This window comes from Amblyomma maculatum, chromosome 4 (genome assembly GCF_055883805.1).
Source record: "Amblyomma maculatum isolate TAMU_Amacu chromosome 4, ASM5588380v1, whole genome shotgun sequence".
Taxonomy (NCBI): Eukaryota; Metazoa; Arthropoda; class Arachnida; order Ixodida; family Ixodidae; genus Amblyomma; species Amblyomma maculatum.
The window spans coordinates 63,794,123-63,816,876 of NC_139347.1; the positions used below are offsets into that span (position 1 = coordinate 63,794,123).

The 22,754-nt window shown below is 45.9% G+C and overlaps 1 protein-coding gene across 2 annotated transcripts in view; it reads right to left on the reverse strand.

Moving 5' to 3' along the window:
- LOC146191257 (uncharacterized) overlaps positions 1-22,754 on the reverse strand; it is a 93,097-nt gene that overhangs the window by 12,521 nt on the left and 57,822 nt on the right. For both annotated transcript variants that reach the window (XM_084601742.1, XM_084601741.1), the window contains one exon: positions 5,686-5,983. In XM_084601742.1, the coding sequence (XP_084457868.1) occupies positions 5,686-5,980 (295 nt within the window). In that variant the 5' untranslated portion in view covers positions 5,981-5,983. The remainder of the gene's footprint in view (positions 1-5,685; positions 5,984-22,754) is intronic.

Here is a 22,754-nt window from a genome sequence, read left to right on the forward strand (position 1 = left end):
GAGCTTATGAGCTACGAGCGCTGGCACACTACGAAATCTTTAACCCAAGTGAAATCTCTAACGTAGTCTCCGAAGCAAGTTTTCAAGACGCGTGAACCGCGATTTAGGCATTGTTATTAAAGTACGGATAATCTGCCACTTGAAATTAAAATGGATAGAAACTTCGTCGTCTGCATTAAACGTTTCTACTTGTCGAATATTCAGGAGTGCGTTTGGTGATATTTTACGTGTGCGCTTGAGTGCTGATCACCCATGCTGATGATGTATAACCGAACTTTGTGTATATACTGTTTCTTGAATGACAACGTGTAAAATGGGCCTCTACTGGCTTCAGCTATTGGCCCAGCATAATTTTGTAAATGTTTTGTATTCATTTGTAGGCGTTCATATGCCGTGTTTGAAGTGGCCATCTCAGATGACCCACGTTTTGTTTGGTTTGGTTTACGGAATTTAACGTCCCAAAGCGACAAAGGCTATGAGGGATGGCATTGGGGAGGACTTCAGAAATTTCAACCACCAGGGGTTGTTTAACGTGCACTGTCATGGCACAGCATCCGGTCTCATCGCTTTTATCCTCCATTGAAAAGCGGCCGCAGAGGCCGGAATTCTATGCCGAATCTTTGAGTGCAACAGTCGAGCGCCCTAGCCTCTCACCGACCCCGGGGGGGGGGGGGCTTGACCATTGTTTATTAGAGCGTGTTAGTACGACCTTCATCTCTACAAGTACTGTGCCGAGCAGCCTGTAAATAACAGATTTTGGCTTGGATTTACGCTCAGCAACAAAAACAAGCGACGAAGGCAAACCGCACGAACGGTGCTCAAATGTAGTACACTGCATTGTACAATGCTATTTCTGTTGTTGATATGTTAAAATACCATTAGACGTGCTAGCAACGTGCTGTCGAGCACGAAGGTCCTCAGGATACGTAGGCGGCAATTGATGACGATATTTCTGTTGTTACATAGTTTAACAGCGCGATGAGACAGGATCATACGAAGAGCACCTAAAACACACATGCTTGTTTTGTGTATGTTCTTACAATTGATATTTCTTCCCGCTCTGTTAAACTATTATGTCTACCACTTTGCCCAAAGCGCAGTCTTTGTTCTTAGTCAAAGGGGGTCGGGGTGGGGAGAGGAGGAAGAACTTAGGATCAAGCTTGCCTCAGACTGATGTTCAGACTAATGTAACGAGTCAAGTTTGCTTATAGATACACAGAGTAAAGACATGGAGGAAGGCAGTAGAGGACTGTATTCGGGTACAGCTCAGAAAATCAGCGGTGAATGCCCCAAAAAGGCGGTCGTCCAGCAATGGCGTCAATCGGTTCTCATGACGTCGGCGCGATAACCATCCAATGTGACACCGCAAGTGACAGGCAGAAGTCTCCGTACAAAATCATTGGGCGCGACGTCATGACAACCTGTCTACGCCAATTGCTCGGGAAATCCCTCTAGTGGCATTTTCCGCTGCACTCTTGCTATCTGCCTTGCTGTAGTCGCGCCTCTCGCTCACAAAATACGCTCTTTCTCTGGACTAATCCGCTAAACCATAATATGAGGAGTTCATGTAAACTGGCCATCAAGTTCGCTAATCTAGGCTGTAATATTATGTCACCGGTTTAGACAAGACACCTATGCCCCTAGACTGCTGTTCTCATGTCCAGAGACACTTTTGTCCCCTATAGCATTACTATGCCTTGGACGTTAAACACTGCAGCTATGCGCATTTATTTGATTTTTCAGTTTCTTCAATCGCAAGCATTAGAGAGGATCAGGTCTGGGTGCCGCAACTGAATTAGATGGCAGGGATGAGTGAGGAGAGAATTCATGGGTGCTGGCTCATCTTTCTTTACACTACCCAGGCAATTTGATCACCCTTCCCGCTCCCCCCCCCCCCGCTCGTTCACCGCTAGAATGCGTCGCAGTGTGACGAGCCAAAAACAAGGCAGTGGGATGGAGTGCCTGTGACTGAAATGCTTCGAGGTGCGCTTCTCAGTGTCCTCACAACAATGATGATGTATTGGACTATGTACATTTTAGGAAAAAGTATTCGGAGGTTTCACCCTCCTGAAACCTGGTTAAGAAAAGGGAAGCACCCGCCGCTGTGGCTCAGTGGTTAAGACGCTCGGATGCTGAACTCAACCGTGTTCGAACCGGGCGGGTTCGAACAAGGGGCTAGACGTAAATTACCACTAAAACGACTAAGTCTATAGTTTGAAGCCCTACAGGTGGAGCTTCGGCTTCATAATATCCTAATCCCCACTGAGAGGCTTAAGGACAAGGGGGCTGGGGCCCTGAGAGGATCTCAAGGTCATTCGCTCACACTCTGCGAACTCGGGAGTTGCAACCTGGCCACTATAGCTTTCGCTCCATAGAACAAAGTAAATGCGAGCTGATTTTTAAAGGCGAAAGTATATCTAGGCTCATTGAATTAAATGCCGTGCGCGAGATTTGTGCGCGAGATTTGTGCGCGAGAACTGTGCGCGAGATTTGTCATATTCAGCGAGATTCCCCGATATTACTTCTTCTCTAGCGTTCCTGCCATTTGCAATGCCACACTTGAATGCGCGCCAAGGAACGCCACGCGACAGGATGACGGTGTACCGTCCAAGCACACGCTTGCCGAGAAAGTGCGACAAATACTGCGCCTTTCCTTTCCTCTAAACCAATTATAATTATATGCAGCACTTCAAAGAACGCCTATAGCAGGCAAACTATGGGAGGCAAATGATAGGAGAGGAAGGATAGGCTTTCGCCACTCTTCTCTTAAGAGACATCTGAGACCCTCTAATTTTAACGCGGTAGCGTTAAGGAGCTCGTGTCGCAGAAAAGCCGGTGTCGTCGGCGTCGTTGGCCGTGAGCGATAAATCCCGGCATGCACTTCATAAATAAAAAGCAACTTCCATGTGCGGCGCTGCCCCGACACGTGGCGCGCCACTCGCCCCTGACGTTTCGCCGTGCACCCTCACGGGTTGTAAAATCAAGCGTCTTTCCTTTCTTTAGATCACTATCTTCGCTCACCCGCTTCTCCCCTTCGGGCCGCGCGGGTACCGGTGCGAGGAGGCCCCAATACCCTTGCGTTTAATGAGTAAGTTTTCTCGCTCTCTCCCCTTCCAACATCCAGCGTGCGTCACTCGACCAGTGGTGTTTAGGCGACGCGGCTCCTCTTTCCGCTCACAGCACGATTGCTAGGTGCAGCGTTTGATGCCGGACGCCTCTGACGTGATCGCTGCGCCGTAGCGCTTCTGCTGGGAAAGCGTCCCCTGCGATGTAATAACGCTATCGCGTTCCATTCTTGAAGGCGAAGCTTAAGCGTCCTCCAAATTTTTTTTGCTCCCTTCGGTATAATTCAAGTGAGTCAACGTATTTGGAGCGATTTCCCTACATGCTGAACTGTGCCGAGAAAGGAACGGCAATACTGGTGCAAGCGTCAGGCTTAAATCTGGTTTCGGGAATTTAAGACACCAAATGCAATGCTCGGTTTCGGAAAAAAAAGATAGAAACCTACGTAGAGTACATATAATTTGTATTTTTTTTAATGATTACTGACACTACGTTTGACTGCAACACGCCGTCACTAAGTCCGCTTTTATTCAATTTGGCCGAACGAAACGGGGGGCCGGTTAATAGCATATCTGCCTCGCAACTCGGAGATAGTGGTTTAACTCACACTCTATTCCATTTAACCAAATTTTATTTCCAGCTCTATTCATGGAAATACTGTGAAGTTTCTTGCAGCATTTAGCTTTAATCCGGGCATTTTTCTCCTGCTTTTGACCTATGACGCCAAGGGCGCCAAGGGGCCTTTCCGAATTTGGCTCCGGTTCATGACCACACAGTCCTTCTTGACTAATCTGAGTTTATTTAAGCACACGGTTGTATTTTCTTACATGTGAGCTGTACAAGGCTTTGCCTTAAATGAGCCTGAGAGGCTAAAGACGCCTCACGAGGGAAAGACAACGTTATTTGTGTCTTTCTGTAGTGTATTCATTGCGTTCATAAACGTCACTGAACAGTTAACTAAAGCGAAAACTTGAAAGTTTACCAGTGCAATCGCAAACAGCGTTCGAAACGAGAAAGCCCTACATCAAGGATCAAAAGTTATCAGTCGATAGTTCCGGCGCTATGCTAGTACGAGCAAGCTATAGGAACAAAGTAGATGAAACGTTGAAACGTTGATACAGTGACTAAGTGGGCCTGCAGAATAAAAATTTTCGCTTTAAAGAAATGAAACCGTACACAGATTCGTTCCTGCTGAGACATTCTTGTTAAGCTGTCCGTAGAGCAAAATGAAGACGCAGGGAAGCTTTCGTGTACATTCTTTGTGTCGCCATGTTGGGCGAATAGGTTAACGGACGTCAGAAGGACGCAGTGAGCTTCCATGCTTGTTAAACAAAAGCGATCATCGACAGTACAATGTAAATGCTTTTTCCTGAATAAATTCAATTTCCAAATTTGCGGAATTTGCCATTGGCTCAATCTACGCAGTGCACTTGGCTTCAGCCAAAAACTAAAGAAACCGCGGAATCTGGCATTACTTGTTAAGGATTAGAAATTTGAAAGTGGCGTGAAGTGAACTGCAGGGTCCCAATATATTACTGCACGTATTGCACGCGTGTGAATACCAGTGATACCCCGCCGGGGTGGCGCAGTGGTTACGGCGCTCGACTACTGTTCCCAAGGATGCAGGATCGAATCCCGGCCTCGGCGGCCGCTTTTCGATGGAGGCGCAAAGCAAGGCGCCCGTGTGCTGTGCGATGTCAGTGCACGTTAAAGAACCCCAGGTGATCGAAATTTCCGGAGTCCTCCACTACGGCGTCTCTCATAGCCTGAGTTGCTTTCGGACGTTAAACCTCACAAACCAAACCAAACCAATACCACTGATGAAACGTCAACCCTCGAAGCCGTCACGGATTTTTGAAGCAATGGAAGGGGATGCTCCCGTCGGCTACTCCGCACGCCGTAGATGCGTCAGCTGTGAAGACATGATCCTGAAGCGCTGGAGTTAGATTCCCCGTTGCCCGCTGTATGACGTGCGGCACTGCAGACGTTATCGCTGGTGTTGAAGGTCCACCCTTCCCCGAACGAGTGTTCATGTCAATCTAAACAGATTTATAGATGTTACCGTAATTGCGATCAAATGAAATGGTCAAACATTTGCGTATATCTGCCGACGACTGAAGTTACACTTTCAAACATATCTAATCTCGATGGGGATGATACTAGTGCGGCTTAAGATTGTGATCCAAGTTAGTTTGAAAAGGCCATTCGAAAAACATCCGGCGCTTTCAGCTTGGCGCCGCATGGCATATATAGCTATTTCCGGAACAGCGAGCAAGATCTTTAGAAACTACATACTGGGAAAGACATCTCTGAGGTCTGTATACGCTGCCCACTGCTTTTCCTAACGTCTCGTCAAAGCGTTAGTTCACGATTGAAGTTATCACTTATGCCAACGCTGAGCTTCGTTGATACTGTTAGGCAGTGGTAGCCACATTCCTTCCTAATCCTGTGTCTAGAAGAGCGGTACTCTCATACAGTATAGTACTCTGATAAACCAGGGCAGGTGGATTTGGCTGCTTCAGCCAGAAAGTGGTTCTAGTCCCTCGAGGAGGTAAAGCTAGAATATGGGCCCACAGCTCATCTATCAGTGCGGCAGCGGACAGGAATTGCATCGGGGCGCACCTCCTCTCTTGGCGACGCTGATCTGCGACGCGGCGGAGTCTGCGAAGCGTGCTCTGGATGATGATGGCAGCTCCTGCAGCCTTCCAGCCAGGTAGTCGCGAAGCAGCGCCGCCAGGCCCGCGAAATCGCCCAGGTCGGCGGCGCGGCTGTCCAGCAGCTCGTCGCCCGGCGTGTCCTTGGTGGACAGGTAGGCGGCGGCGTCGCCCTGGTCCGCCGCCACCAACAGCAGCAAAAGCAGCAGAGACGCCCGGAGGCTCCAGGCGACCGGGCTCGTGCGGCTTTTTCCAAGGTGCATGGCCTGCGCCGACGGCAAGTGTAAAATATGGCGCGTCACTTAAGAGGCATCTTTCTTTGATGAGTCGGAACAAGCCAGCTATTGCCATTGCGCATCCCATATCAAGATATCGGGAAAAAAATACCTGGTGCGCACGTTACTGCAAACCACACTTTGGCTCGCGTATACTTTCCGATAAGACACCGTATTCATAAAGGACGTGTGCGCTATAACGGACACTGATAGCCCAGATATATGAAAGCTTGTGCACGATATGCGTAACTGTCCTTTATTCCTCGACTTTGCGCAAGTTCTTCTTTCTAGTTCAGCGCACCAAATGGTGACGACTTAAAATGTTTGCACCAAAGGAAGCGCTTAGAGCCGGCTGGAGCTGGTCGATTACAGTAAAATACCGCTTAGTCACACGTATCCGCGAAAGCACCCACACCTCTAAAAAATGTAGGAAAGGCGGGTAAAGGAAGTGCATGGATATCCTTTATGCGATTGCAATCACTTGACAAAAACGAAATGAATCGCTGCTACCAGCTCAGAAAGAAGTGAAGGCAGGTGAAGATGCTCCCAGTGCACTTATTCTCTACCTCACAACCAAAAATGGATGGCAGCTCAACTAAGTTAAGCCTGGATATGCGTAGCGAAAGCGACCCAAATATATTGTTCACAAAGTCCGAGTCGAACATTCTCGTCATCGATGAACTGGCTGTAAATCGTGTAGTGTGATCGGCGACTCGGTGGGTCTTCTGAATTTGATCCGTTTGACCGGCTTCTCCTTCTCCCCCATTTCTCTTTCCTTCTTCTTCCCCTCTTCTGCAACTCGAAGCAACTAATTGCCATAGTTACGGTTCATGCGCAACAGTGACTAGGGACGCTTACCCAAAATGCACAACTGACTAGCCTAGTGGATATTTCGCTACAAACCAGAATGGAGGGGGTACCTCTTACAGGATTTAGTGCTGGGGCCACCCTTACCCCGTCGGCAGCGTAATGATTGGACTCTCAAGAAGATGCAATGCCGAGCACGTGTCCTTACAAGGGCTCCAGGCCAGCCGTAGATGTGTGCATTCGCCACTTTCTATGCACGTGCCCTGGGATGACAAAACTCAAGAACAAGCCGAATACAAGCGATTGGACTGACGGCTATAAGGGCGGAAGACGTGACCTTGTGGCTAACAGACAACGTTAGGAACCAGAGCTTGCTGCGGTTTCCGGAAGGCACTGCTTACTTTCTACGCGGCTTATTTTAAGTTAATGACAACTCCATCCTATGTGACATGGCAAGTCTTCGAACAAAACTAAATCCTCTCGATATGCATTGCACTCTTCTTTTGACACAGCCTTATACTGACGTCCAAAAGTGGAAAACATCGACAATTTGTACCTTGTTTTTGGTAGTTGGTGCTTGCGAAACAAGGCTAGAGGGATACCAGAGAACGAAGAAAGACGGACACCACCGACAAATCGTGTGAAGTGTGTCTCATCACAGTTTTTGCAGGATGCCGCCAGTAGTTTGAAAGGAGGAAGCTACCTTTAACGGGGTTCGCAATTCATTTCCTGTACCAGAACTCAAGGAGAGCGCTGAGGTAAAGAGTAAGCTGTTCTGTACGGTACATTGTAAAGCAGGAGAAATCGTATGTACGTCCCTCTTATACTCTTGTCTCAAGGTCACCCTTAACCTCTGTTTTGCGGTAACAACGGTCACTGCTGTTCGCACGGTGAGCGAAACAGCGGTTACGGCGCTAACCGCTAACCGAACTTAAACTGAATACTAATCGTCGTTTAAGTGTCCGTATGATTACAGAACAGTTAGGGATTCTACAATCATGAAAATACTTATACGCTGATCAGTTTACCCTAAGACACGCACACAATAATTATCTGCGTCCGTAGCCGTCGTTGGCGGGCGCCCGAACCGTTGCTGGGATAGATGTCTTCACGGCTGTCTGCAAATATTTTGTGCCATTTTAACAACAGCAGTAACCAATTCGTATCATTGCCTTCATCATGACAATTTTCTCTGAAGGCGACTTTCCAGTTTACTTCAAAATTTTACCATGTATATGGCTGTTCCGAAGTTCGTTCCAATTTCCTGGGCGCACCTAACTAAGAAGGTGTACAGGCTCAGGCTGGCTAACTCCCCTGGCTTGTTCGAAGCCAACCGAACTCGTCACTACGCTAAACTGAAGGGTCCCCCACCAACTACCGAAACCGTTTTCCTAACAGCGGTGATACATGCGCAACGCCACGACTAGTCTTATTCTTTCAGGAGAGACCATATATACCTGTTGTTAAAACTTTGTGTACACTAAGCATACATCTGTGCAAAATTGCATTGTGCCTTAAATTAGAGGGTGGGAATACTACATGCCTGCTTTGGCAGTCAGCTGCAGTTTTTATCTCTTTATCGTGCCGCTTACTGCACGACTAGTGCCGTCAGGTCTCATGCAACGTTTTAGACGGTATTGCCGGCAAAAGGTATTCTTTTTTTTTTTTTTTTTGCAGTTTAATGCTCCTGAAGTGCATTTTCTTTTTTAACTCTTACGTTGAGACCTGCCTGTACCGCTTCCGCGTAGATTGCCAATGACGCTGATGTATAGAAGGTTGGACAACTTGGAGACACGTTATGAGAATATGTAGCTAAAACAGCAATCACACTGCATCGAGAGCCAAACAAATGTGGCGAACGCTTTCTTTCAATTGCATATTTATTCGATCTTCCACCCAGAATAAATAATGCTCAGTTAAATGTTAACGGTCGTGGCATGCGTTTCTATGACTTTATTGTGCTTTTCTGTTAAGCCACTGTCACCATAGCAACGCGACCATAAGGTTCAGAGTAAGATAGATAGATAACTAAAGTGGAGAGGGGAATTCAAGGGAGGCTAGCCAGAAAGCAGAATAAGATAAGAATATAGCAAACTTTCATGGCAACATCAACAAATAAGAACTCTGTGCACACTGTTGCTGATAAAAAAAAAAAAAAGAAATCGTAATTTTATGAGCTTTTATATTGAGCATAGTTAACCAGTTCTTAAGTTTTGTTTCGCAGTATGAAAAAAGCGAGAACAGATAACATCAACGAGCGAAGCTGATGGGATACGATACGGCATAAAAGGTGGAAGGTGACAAAATGCAATGGGGTGCCAGGCACCTTGTCCTTCTCAAGCTAAGTGAAGGAGAGGGCTATTAACCATATTGAGTTATCGCGAAAAGGGCCTTTCGGCACCCATCGATGAGCACCTGAGATTCCTGCGGTCGCTCAACGTCCCTCGGCAACCGGATTCGCACCCGACTCGAAAGGTCGATGGCCCTTTCCTGGTTGTTGGAAGTTTTGGCTAACTCTATTAGGCGATGACAGCTTGCTGATCCCGCATCGCGGACGATTTCTGCTGACGTGTTACGCGGTCTTAATTGGGTTACGCGGTTCAGGCGTGGCGCTTTGTGTCCCAGACAGACGCAGTTTTCGGTGTATCCTTGTCCTCTTTCCTTTGTGGGATCATGATTTAACGATGCACGACTCATGAGTACGGGGTGCCTGTTCTCTGGTCTCCGGGTGGTCTTTGTCTATGAGGTTGGAGGTGTTGTGAATGAGAGTAGAGGGTCCCGAACGCATTTACGCGAGTGGTCAGCTGGTGAGGGGATGTTTTCCTGCAGTTGCATATTTGGGGCTGGACGGTACGGAGGAGAGGGTATGCGGCCGAAATGTTCTGCTGTCACAGCACGGCAGGAGGGAATTTAGTGCGAGCGGGTATGCACAATGTTTCTGCTGTTTTTCTGCGTACTTTTGTCAAACGCAAGTTGAAAGCCCGAGTCATATGCAGCGAAGTAATTAGCGTTGCCTTCTGACCTCATATGTTCAGAATAGGCTTCTTGCGACACGCGCCCCTGCATATACGCATATAGACGGCGTAGTAAAAGGACGAAAGGCAATATATTTAGTGCTTTGAAAAAGTGGATACAAAAATCTGATGAAAAGCACATTTCTTTCAAGGACCCATTCTATTAAGAGATCCAATATTACGGTCTCCCCTAAACATGTATGGGTGCTTACATAAAACTTAATCAAAAGTAATGGTTTGAGAACTGATGTCTCTCTCTCTCTCTCATTTCTGCCTAACATGGAGCGTTAGTTAAAAGCCCGTTATCAGTATAGTCTTTGCAGCCGCCTCGTTGGAAAATACATCAAAGCTGAAGGTTTGTTGGGTTTTCTTCTTTAAATATTTGACACAACTTGGTTTTTAAGGATGGAGATAATAATTAAGGTTCTCTTATTTGTCTTCCGTGGAGCGTAGTGGAAAACTGACACTGGATTATTATCAGGTAGTAACAGAGCAGCAATAAAGCACAAAACAAATCAGTCTACTGATATGTATGTGTTGTGCTCAATAAAATGTAATATAATGTTTAATTAGGGATTCAGCTTTAGTTATTCCCGCTCCTTACAATTCTCTCAATTACAGACACGTGGTGCTTTCCTTCTTCGACCTTCACTAAACCCCTGCGCTGTCAGAGACCCGGGCATCGCTTTATAGGCAAACATAAAGCGTTATAAACAGAAGAGTGTATGATATTTCAATAAAATATATCAAAGTGACAGTGGGCGGTTTCATGCGGAAATGAAAGTACTGAGTCGAAACGAGAATACCAATTTACAAATTGTGCTTTCGCAACAAGGCAATTGCAAACTTATAGACTTGTCCAAATTAAATGCGACGTTGTACTATCGTGCTTAAGCTGCAAAAAAGCTTAAGGAAGATGGAATTACTATCTGCTTTTCTTGTATTGAAACGACAGCTTTTTTTCCGCACAGGCATGACTCGTGAACATGAAACTTGCTGTACACCCCTAAATAAGAGTGCTGCATGCTATCAATAAGCTTGGCAAGGCGCCATTCAGTCATGTGAGATTTTCACACGAGTGCGAAATTTTGTTTTCTATTCGAAAGGCGCGCCCTACGTCAAAGCGAGGAAAGAGAGAAACAATTGAGGGGAATAGAAGGAGTAGATACGAATTTTGCTCATGTAATCACAATTAATGTAGATGTAGCGACAGTCCATTTTTCGGTTTTCGAAATCAAATTAACGATTTCACCGCTCTCCATTCTCACTGAAGGAGAGTTTTGGAAACAAAAGGCACAAATTACACAGGTACGGTTAGACGCCACAGAGAAATCATTTGTCTGTCACTGCCAGTAAATCCAGTCGATTATTACGCCACTGACGACGCTTAGAAGCGGTCAGGGCCTTCCTAGCCTGAATCCAGCGTATGAGTACTTCCTCCACCCGAGGAAGATTACCTTAGGAGAAGGTGCTAACATCGTGACATTAGATTGCGTATTCGCGTGCGCAGAGCTTGCGATTCGGAAACATTCCACTCGAAAAAACAAACAAACAACAAAACCGTGTCAGAAATACCGGGAAATATTATGCAGTACTGCCTTTAATCTCGCAGTTTTGTATTATTGTTTCGTTTTATTAGCTAATAAATAGTTATGTTGCTAAACAAATTTGTTTTCTTACAGCAAGTTGATCCAAACCTCTGTGCCTTCAAAAACTGCACAGAACTTCTGCTGTGATAGCACAAATTTGTTGTAGCTTTTCTCGACTGCGGTGGGACTGGAATGGGTCTAGGGGAACAAGAGGAGGTCTACACAAGTGTCAAAGTGCGTCGCCTATATCCACGTCAACATCGTGCAGATCATTAGCAGGACCATGAATCTGAGTGCATGGGCACGAATTTTTTTCTCAGTTGATGAATGAAGTGGGCAATTTGAAATGAGCGAAGTCCGTGTAGAGTTGGATATAACTTAATTACGGCACAGCTGGATAGGTGAAACGGCACTGTAAATTGCTTGAAGTTCCGAGGGGAGAGGGATCCAAGGTCGGAATTATATGGTGATAGAGTTAACATAAGGATGGGAGGAAATGTAAGCGGTAACTTCCTGCTGAGTAGTGTGTGGCGTCCCGGCGTACCTACATCGCGCACCCTTAAGGTATTTGCGTGAAGGATGCCTACGCTGAAACAATGGAATTATTCTCAGTAAGCTGACAGTATCACAGTAGACTGGTGTTTGATAGTGCTCTGTTTGCCTCCCTTGCAAGGGAATCATACTGGCTTCGAGTGTGGGGTAAAAGCGCGACTGGTTTACTCACTCTGACTCGAATATATAGCATACAGTCTGGACGACAGTATTAGCTCACGGGTTGCCAAAGTGCATGGCTATGTGACGAATGAGACAAGCGTGTGCTGATCTACAGTTGACTGGCATCCACGGCAGTGGCATACATTTAGGAAGACCTTGAATACTATCAGGTTCTTCCTATGGTATTGGTGGAATATCTACCGTAAAACAAAAAGGGCGATCGTTCTTTAAGCCGAATCTATTTCCAATGCGAATGAACCACGGTTCACTAGGCGAGGGGGTCAGACCGAGAACAGCAGGGGGCTTATCTCTTGGTCCCATCGTGGTAATAGGGCAACAATACATTACCATCTGCTTGCGCAAGATTGAGGGCTGAATAAATGATCTGCACGGCCCGAGCAAACGAAATAAAGCTGTTAAATTTTATGAAGGTGAGAATGAAGTCCTGTGCAGTAATTGTTTTAAGGTGAGGTAACCACACAATTGAAGTGATTTCAAGTGAATTGCTGAAGTAACCACAGAAGTGTGATCTATGACTAGAGTTCACAGAGCGTCGTGTTTTAAATCAATAGTTGAAGGGTACGTTAGGCTGCAAGTGTGTCGGCGGCATCGCGTTGTGAGCGAAAAATCACAAGAATGGAGCTGCCATGCAGGTGGTAGCTTGATCGCTTGTGACATGACCGAGCGCTGATTTTCCGATTGTTTGTGCGACTTAGCGAGACCATACAACAGCAGAAAGTTTGGAGGAGCTGCTCACTGGGGTTGCTTACTTGAGGTGGGCAGATGTAATTAGAATAAACCTTCCAGAGGTCTTTGATTCTGAGTTAAGCACGTTGTTCTTAGGCCAAGCAGGCCAATTCGTAAGCCTCTTCTGTTAAAGCGGGAATTTATATGTCGGGGGGCAGCCTATGCGTGATAGCGCAGGCTACCACCCGTACTTAAGTGCGGAGCTTAAGTATCCCTCATAAAGTGAGGTATGGGTTTTTCCTCTTTCCATTCTTTATTTTTTTTCTCTGGTACCCTTCAACTATGCCTTTAAGAGCGGAATGCGTAAACAATACAGCTTGCGGTCTACTAACTCTGATGTCGCACGCGTCACCTGTTAGTGCTAGAAAGGCAGCAGTATGAAGCGGGAAATCTTACAAAATCCGGCCATAGCTTCAAATGAAATAATTATGTGTAGCCTAGTCAACATTATTAATTAGCCTATAGCGTATAGAGACAGTCGCACTGCCAACAATAGCAGCGCTTAGGTTGGAATCAGAGCTGTAATCATGAATGAGCGACTGAAGAGCCAGAGCCTGAGGATAATTGGTTTTCAAATGACTTTTGGAGTGTGCGCGCCATATCCAACGCACGTAAACAGAGTTGCACTTCTGGAATTAAACACGGGAGAGAAACACAGCAGCGGAACTGGAGCACATTATTTTTTGGTAAACAGCAGTACCCGTGCTCTGTCTAGCTAAATTAATGATTTCAGTTCAGCGCTTGCTTTCCTTGCTGCGGAATGAGATGACGAAGATATATAGCACAGTGTGAAGAAACAGTAGATAAAATTACAATGAAGCAAAGCCATTGAACAGCACTCGTAGGCGTCATTCAGGTGCTTTTGAATGGCTTTCTCTAGTTCCATACGTTCATGCTAATATGCCTGTATGCCATGGCAACGTTTGCACGAGGGTTGAAATTCTAAATCTGACGCTGAACTAGGTTCATTTAGGAATGATTTGTAAAACATTCAAACCTTCGTCAAGAAGAATCAAAATTCTGTCGTTTTTTTTTTTCGGTCTGCAGCATATCATTTCGTATTGTGTTGTATGGCGTGATTACACGAAGTGAACGGCGAAACAGTCCAAGCGTCTTTCCAAATTATTCCAGTGCGCATTCAGAATCAGTTGGGAGGCTTCTGTCACCTGCCTACGAATGGATTATTTTACGCGGTGTTTTTTGTGTTAATGACTTTTCGATGTGTTTGGATCTGTCGAATCGAGATCAAAGAGCGCACATTTCTGGCGCAGCTTGAAGCGTTTCCGCACGAAAGGGGACGCTTTTCCAAATGTGCTAACGATGTTGATTGTTTCTGCTTCGTTACTTACAATCGTCACTTCCCCATTGCTTAGAGCAGTCGCGACAAAGATAAAGGCAACAATTTTAGCGACTCTCGTATAGCAGAGCAGTGGTTATTCATTAAAGCAGCTCTACAGATTATTTAGCAACTTTTAAAGAGAATCTAATTTAAAATACTGTTTAAAAATGTCGTGACTTGGAATTCAGTTTACAACAATGAAGTAGGCTCTACAGCGGCAGTTATGTTGTGTCGTGTGGCCTTTTCATGAATGTAAATTTGCACGGGAACACCGTTGTTTAGACATGTAAGAAATACCCTAAATTTTCAGTTCTACCTGGCAGGCTGTTGTGTAAAAGCCTTACATCGCCACCCAAACACCTAACCCTGTACACTATCAGTAACAAATGAAATACGAGCAGCCGATTGCATCTCCAAAGATTTATCTTGTGACGTCCGCCTGTTCGTGAAGCGCGCTCATGCGGCTCGTGATAGTTAGACTTCTATTAATTTTTTTTTTTTAGTCTCACTTTTTGTTTTTAGCACTAGAGCACAGCCTTGCAAATTACTTTCATTCGCCGAATATAGTGCAACATACAAATTTCACTATATGAAAAAATAAGAAAACAAACATTTGAGTCAGTGATCGACAACACAACTGTGTAGCACCATGAACCTGTGCCTGTTTCTGCAAGATTCAGTTGTTTTCACCCACTCGCTTTGCCAAAGATCCATTCAGGAATAAGAACGGTCACGCCAAGTGTTATTCTTAGAAGTCGTCTCAATCTGCTTGCTTGAGAAATTTGCCTTCGATCTCAGGAATTATTGCTTGCGCGGATGCACGGTCTTAATGTACTAGATTCTGCGCATGCTCATTTCGCTGTCTTTCATTTAAAGACGTGAAGCAGGCTCTTGAATGATGATCCAGGTTATAAGAAATGGCTCGTTACGTGCTCAATCCTAAAACTTCCGGCAACCGTATTCCGTGTGCTTTTGTCGCAGTGCGATTATTAAGATCTTTGCGGAGCTCTTGATTAACGATCCCGCACGTTATTTATGAGCGGAGAAAAATGACGGGCTGAACTGATAAAAAATGGCACACTCTCCTGAGGAATCTTTGGCGCTGTAGAAGAGTAACGTAAAGAATACGCCTGCGTGCAATATTTCCAGCGCAAACAACCTCTCAAGACCGACACGTGCGTCCGAACGAAGCGCGAATCAAGGTAAAATGCTTTATCAAAAGGCGCATTCATCAGAAATCTCGCCCTGACGAACGGCGAGAGAAAAGAACCAGAGATCTGAAGACTCCACACCGATCTCCGAGGCCTTTTGAGAGAGATCGGTGATGTGAGTGGGCTGTTTAAATGTGGCAGGTAAAATTGGTACAAGCCTCATTCTGAAGTAAAAAAAAAAAAAAAAGATATTGTAAGAGTAACGAGATGGAAGGGGAGGACATGAACGAGGTGTATTGTAATCGACCGTTCAGAAGATGCGATTATTTTTACGATACGAGGCCTGCATGCGCGTTATGGCTCATCGGGGACTTGCGGTGTACGCGAAAACCTCGCAATCCAGGCGGCTCGCTTTGGATCATTTTAAATGTTTGCAGAAAAGGTCCCCCGGGTTCACTTCATTGCCGGCGCCCGCTCGCGCCTTTCAGCCCGCCGCTACGTACGCACGCGTCTGTTCGGCAAAAGGTGATTCGCCAGCGTCCCGAGATGAAATTTTGTTTCGTCTTCAAACAAGGCGGACCGAGACGAGATATCTTTGTTTTGTATTTCTTGCTGTTTTAGAAGAGATTGCTTTGGCCGCAGACGTCCGATAATCTGAGACAGCGAAACGTAGGCTCAGTTGTTTGCGTGCCTTTTGGAAGTACCTTGTCTTACTCTTTTCCGTGAAAACGTTCGCCTTGACGCCGCCGTTATTTTCGGCAATCAGTAGACAGGCTTGGCTAAGCCAACAGACTTATTCGGTGAGACTGATTCGTTGGTGAAGCCAGTCATACCAGTCACACCGCCTTGCGGCCAATATCAGTAGCTGCCTAAAAACAAAAGCCTTGCCTGATAAGTGTTCGTAAAAAGTTATTCAGCACTGGACTTTATGAGTACTTGTTCGGAAGCGACGGGTACCGTTATCAGGTTAGGTCTATGTGCCTTCATAATCCCTCTGAATACGCCAGGTAGGTACGTTCACTTGTTCATGAAGTGTCTTTTGAACCAAACTAACGCAACTCTACCTGTCCTACGGTCGCACTTGAGCCTCAAGCTGAGCTTTCTTGGAGTCAACTTTTGCTACAGCTTGCTACAGGTGGGAATGGCGTCTCAAAGCCGCCGTTCCTGACCGTTCATCCCTTTTGGTCGGGACTTCTTGCTTTGATGGTAAAAAGCAGCAGCTCCCGCGTCGACTCGATGCCGCCATCCTTAACAAGCAATAGAATGAAATACTGTGCGATTTTGTTGATAGTAATGGCGTATTCAACATATGCGAGTACAAATATGACCTGTGGTATGCTTCGTTCGCTCGCGTCTTCCCATGGCCATAGGAAATCAACAATACGTATCACACATTCAAACTTCGCGCGGTTTCTCTTTTTTTGACGTTCAAGGCCCGAAACACTTTGCAGCAAGTGCGCGAATGTCCAGATATTATGTTCTTGTTCCGATAGCCACCTTCTCGCAAGTATAAACACAGGAAGCATGGAAGCTGGAAAAACAAAACAATACTTCTAGTCAAAGAACCGCTTGATTGCTCTGAATGTCGACTGTGCCAGAGTTTCCTAAACGAAACAATGAATAATATGTCCGAAGTCGGTAAATTTTGGCTGCCATAGCTACCCTCCTCGCTTTTCTAGGAAGACGTAGCCTTGCAGCGGGCGCTCCTTCCGTCCCTGCTTTCGAATGCAATGAAAACATCATTCGGACGGTAGCGCAGCTGCATAGTGTCTGTTCCGTTCGATTCCCGTTTCGTCATACCTTCCTCTCGCCCGAACGATCTTGAGCCAGCGCACCATTCTCGCCTATGTCTTCCGGTCGACGCTCTTAGCTGCTGTTCAGCAGCACAGGCGGTACTTTGTTGTCTTGCGCCAGAGTACAACATATTCCCGCGGTTTTCCTTTACCATATTCCTTGTCGATCCAGATCTTCAACTACCAACTCCGCATGCCTCCTCGGTGCGTGGCAACCGCCTATCTAGAATAGAGCACAAGTGGTCTCAGAAGCGGGAAGTGGAGATGAGAAGTTTTCTGGTTCAAAGTCTCCCTGCCTTATTCATGAGCTGCTGGGTGCGGCTGTAAGCGCTCGCTCGTGTGCTCTCCTCTAGGCTAAGCAAGCACCGGCGCGTGGAAGCAGGTGGTGATGTATCCGCTTGATACTATGCTGAATGGCCGGGCCAAAGATTATTGTTTGTCTCGGAATTTCAAAGTAGTGGGTGTTGACCTTTGGCAAAAAAGTACACGACTTTACCCTCCTCCCCCTGGCTAGAAACGCGCGCATGCACGCAGGCGCACACACATGGTTTCGCAAGAGCGGTTTACAAGTATTGCTTACATTTTATTTGCCGGCCGAAACGAATTTGAATGAGAACAACGGTATTTTCCCTGAGCTGAAAATTATTTCCACTTGAAACTCACATGCTGTCCAATCAGGAAAGTAATGCGTGAGCGACCTTTCTTTTAACTGTCCCCTTTTTTACTCGAGGCTTGGCACCCGTCTTCCATCCTCTCACGACTGCTCTTTAGTGAACCTCAGCCTTTCTAATATTATTGAAAACTGACCTGTCACCTTCAGAAGTTTTCTTCACTTAAAACACCCAGGGACACAGGACAAAGCCAAAGAAAGGATACACATGGGCCACGCTAACTTCTAATTACACGTCTGAAAAGCACCTCGTTTCGCAGGCATCTAGGGCAGCTGGGTTACTGTTAAATTGCAATGATTTCTTTCTGCAGTGGTTCGATTTACAACCGTGGTCAAAAGTCCTGATCCCAAGGTACCTCTATCTCAGCGACAAAATTGAGCCGTCACGCTTTCAATAAAGGCCAAAGGGCAAGTACAATTCTAGGAACTGATTTCTTATCAGAGCGAGAAGGAGGAGGAAGATGAAGAGGAGGAAAGGCAGGGAGGTTAACTGGTAAAAGAAACCGGTTTGCTACCCTACACTTGGGGAAAGCGGTGAGTGGATATAAAAGTTGTGGGTAAGAGAGGGATTGGGGAAGTCAGTACAGTCACATCACACACATGTCACATCATATCACATCCCATCACGTCACAGTAATACCACGTAACATAACAGCAAAATCATAGCCTTTCGATCAGGCCTGTGCTTTTCATAATGCGGAGCAGCGCCTGGGAGGCCTTCACCGCAGACAACTGTCTCATAGCATGGCACTTTACTCTTTAATGGGGCCGTAGCGGCTTCATTTTTCGGCTGAGACGAAGAACGTTTGGTTTCAGGACTTTCGGCCAAGGCTGTACCTATGCACTCGTATGTTGAGGATGACACTTGTATTTCTTGCCAGAAATTGTGCGCTTTTTGTGAGCCGTGCAAAAGGAAAGAAACGGCCGTATTCAATGAGCTTCCACTAGGAATATATTTCGTAATCTGGCATTTTTCACTGTTGTTGAGTGACGAAGTCGTGGATTTCAAGCATGTGTAGAAAACAAACCGATCATTGGCTCATTAGTGACCACATTTTATTATTCGCTGCATGCCGCAGCTAGTGATTAGCCGGTGCATTCGGCGAGTGGCTTTGGCTATCCCCGACGACGGGTGCCAATGGTGATTTATGTTACATAGCTTAACACTCGCCGCTTTTGTATGATTCTGACGTCATGCTTACGGCAGGTCAAATGAAATGAAAAAATGTGAAGTTAGAGAATATGGGCCCTGGTCTTGTTTTTCTTATGGTCTTTCATGCCGAGAAGCTCAATATGTCTGATGCTTTAATTCAGGTTTTCCGGAATAGTTTTGACTCTCTGATGTTTGTTTTCAACGCGGAGTGACAACCGCAATAAACATATGTGGTTTTTCAATTTCACAGCTTTAAAAGCTCCCGTCCGTGACTTTCCTTGCAGATCCTCTTTCGAGTATATGCACGTCGCTACTCCCTTAATCATCAATCACTTAGTTTTTACCTGTGTTATCGGACACTCTAAATTTACCATTGAGTCGTAAGCTAGATTATTCCACTGCAGGAATGCATGCATGCTGGCCCATGTTCTGTTGGCATAAACAAATTACAGATGGTAAGTAGACGTTTTCTCCTGTTCTGTCCTCTGCGCCTGAAGTTCTTATGCCATCGCGATATCTGTCCTCTTCCACGGTTAGCGTTCTTGCCTGTCGCTTCCAAAGGCGATCGTGTTCTTGGCGATCGTCAGCAGCACTCGTGGAAAGCTGCACTGATGACGACGCCATTATGTGATGTCACAGCATCTTATCAACACATGCGACAGTTGACGAGTGGGATATCCAAAAGGAAAAAAAAATGGTCCTTCAAGCACCAGCACTGATCTCTCTCTGCCAGATATTTGACGAGTGGGCATGCCTGTTACACTTGTCGGGAAGTAGCAACCGGTTTACAAGAGGAGGATTGCCTCGTCGCGGTGATGCAGAGGTTAAGATGCCCGACTACTGTGCCGGAGTACCTGCGTTCGATCCCGACCGCTAGCGCCTCCGTTTCGATGGAGGCGAAACGGAGAGGCATCCGTGTGCTGTGCGATGTCAGCGCACTCTAAAGATCCTCAGGTAGTCGAAATTACTACGTAGTCCTTCCCTACCGACTCCTATTTCTCTCTTTGCAATTTCACTCACATCTTTCTCCCATCCCTTACGACATGGTTGAGGTGTCCTCCGCAGTGGTGGTGCACCGGTAAGACGCCCAATTACTGTGCCGGGGTACCCGGATTCGATCCCGACCGCGGTGGCTGCGTTTCGATGGAGGCGAAACGAAGAGGCGCGTTCGTGTGCTGTGCAATGTCAGCGCCCGGTAAACACCCCCAGGCGGTCGAAATTACTCCCTAGCCCTCCACTACTATATATATATATATATATATATATATAGTCATAACTCGATTTAACAAAACCCGATTTAATAACAGTCCCGATTTAATGAAGAGATCCCGATTCCCCCTCAGACGGTCATATGGTCAAATGCTTTCAGTAACTCGAAATAAGAAAACTAATTTCGCTATCCGTCCCGATTTAACGAACCTTTTGCTAAAAAATGAAAGTGGAAAAGTTTATTTTCGGTCTATTTTGCACAGACTGCTCTAGAATGTACTGACTGCAAGTCAGCGGTAACATCGTACAGCAACTATGTCCCGCTTTTACCAAACTGCGCGGTGCGAAACACAAGTTATGTTGATTCTAATTCACGAGGTTTCGCCAGTGGTAGAAAGCCGGCCCGTAGATCCTGTGTCGGCAGCGGTACCGCATGCCAACATCGGGATAAATATCTTCTGCGATAGTTTGCGGGAACACACGAAGGAAGAACGCGCGAAAAATCCGGGCTGATGTTGCTTTCAAACCACAAGCCTGCAAATCAGCGGCGTCTTTCATGGAAAAAAATTTAATCCTCGGGGACCCTTCTTGCTGAAGTATATATTTCGTTGCTGCTTTTCATACGTGCTATCGGCGTCGGTGGTTGGTCGGGCCGCAATTTTATTTTAGCAACATAGCATAGTGGACACGTTGGAACTACATTTAAAGATGACGCAACACTGCAGCTTCCATGGGCCTTTGTTTAAGTTGGCTTGGCTGCTACGTCCTTCGAAACAGGATTTCATTTCCAGCGCATTCGCACTTCACAAATATGATGGCGCGTGGTGCTTCGTTGATGCTGCGACACCATATAGTAATTGACTTTACCAGATTAATGACCGAGGAATGCTTTTCCCGATTTAGCGAGGTTCCCGATTTAACGACATATTCCATGGCTCCCCTCAACTTCGTTAAATCGAGTTTATATATATATATATATATATATATATATATATATATATATATATATACCGGGTGTCCCAGCTAACTTGAACCAAGGGGTACAAAATAATATATTTGAGGTAGGTTAGTGAAACCAATTGCATAGAACTGCCAGCCTTCTTGCGCACTACAGGCAATTTTTGGTTTTGTAATTACTTAATTAGCTAATTATGATAATTTTTCAAATTTTATTAAATATCGACTTTAGACCAAAAATGTGAATTGGAAAGTTGTAGAGCACTTTGAGAAACCCCCATTTCATTAATTGCGATAAAGAAAATCTCACGTGTCTCTTTTTTTCCGGGCTCAGAAGAAAACCCGCGAAATACAAATAATACCACGTGACTAGTGCATTTGTGCGCCGCGATTGTGGTGCTCTCAGTCGTGGCTTGAGCGAACGAAATTAGCTGCGGCCGTGTCTTCCTGGCCCCGCTAAAGCGGCAGGCCGATATGCCTGCAATGGCTTTTTCGCCCGCGTCAGACAGCCGGCCCACGTGACGGTGCAGTAGAAGCGAGAGCGGCGAGCCGACACCACCGAGATTCTAACAAGGCCTCCTTCTCTCCCATCAGCGAACGTCACGACAAACGGATGAGCGATAAGGTATCAGCCACTGAATCTGCGCATACATGCTTGGCTAAAGGGGCGAGATGACATCATGTGACTCGACTAAAATTAGCGCTGCACCTTCATTTGCCAGTTCTTTATCGTCATTCGCCTGTCGTGATGTAGGCTGCTGCGCTGCGCAGGTCTGGCCAAAATCGCGGTGGCGACGGGCGAGCTCGACCTCGCCCGAACCATCTCCAACATTTCTGCCTGCCGCTGCAACGGGACCATCGGGTCACGGCCGCAGCTGATTTCGTTCGATCAAACCACGACTGAGAGCACCAAAATCACGGCGCACAAATGCGCTAGTCACGTGGTATTATTTGTATTTCGCGGGCTTTCTTCTGAGCCCGGAAAAAAAGATACACGTGAGACTTTCTTTATCGCGATTAATGGAATGGGGGTTTCTGAAGGTGCTCTACAACTTTCCAATTCACATCTTTGGTCTAAAGTTAATATTTAATAAATTAGAGAAATTAACATAATTAGCTGATTCAGTAATTGCAAAACAAAAAATTATCTGTAGTGCGCAAACAGGCTAGCAGTTATATGCAATCGGTTTCACTGACCTGCCTCAAATATATTATTTTGTAACCCTTGGTTCAAGTTAGCTGGGACACCCGGTATATATATATATATAATGTGACTGGAAAATGACTGGGTTGAAAATAAAGAAAAAAATGTTGGACAGAACAAACTCGGTCCGGACGGATATAATGTGCTTAAAAAATCAAGCTACTCATGTAATTAACAAAAGCGATGTAATTACCGCTTTTTTTGTAACAGTTTGGTGGGTAGTCCCTATTGGGAATTCGATGCTGTGAACTAGGTAACGCCATGTCAGTTTTCGTAACGAAGCAAAACCCGTCTTCTAGCGCCCTGCAGTGCGAGGGAATCCGATGCTTTTTCCCGCGCGCAAACCGAAACTTAGCGCACGATGAGCACCGGAAGTATGACGCAAGCGCACCTTCCGCTTGTTATTTGTAATTAA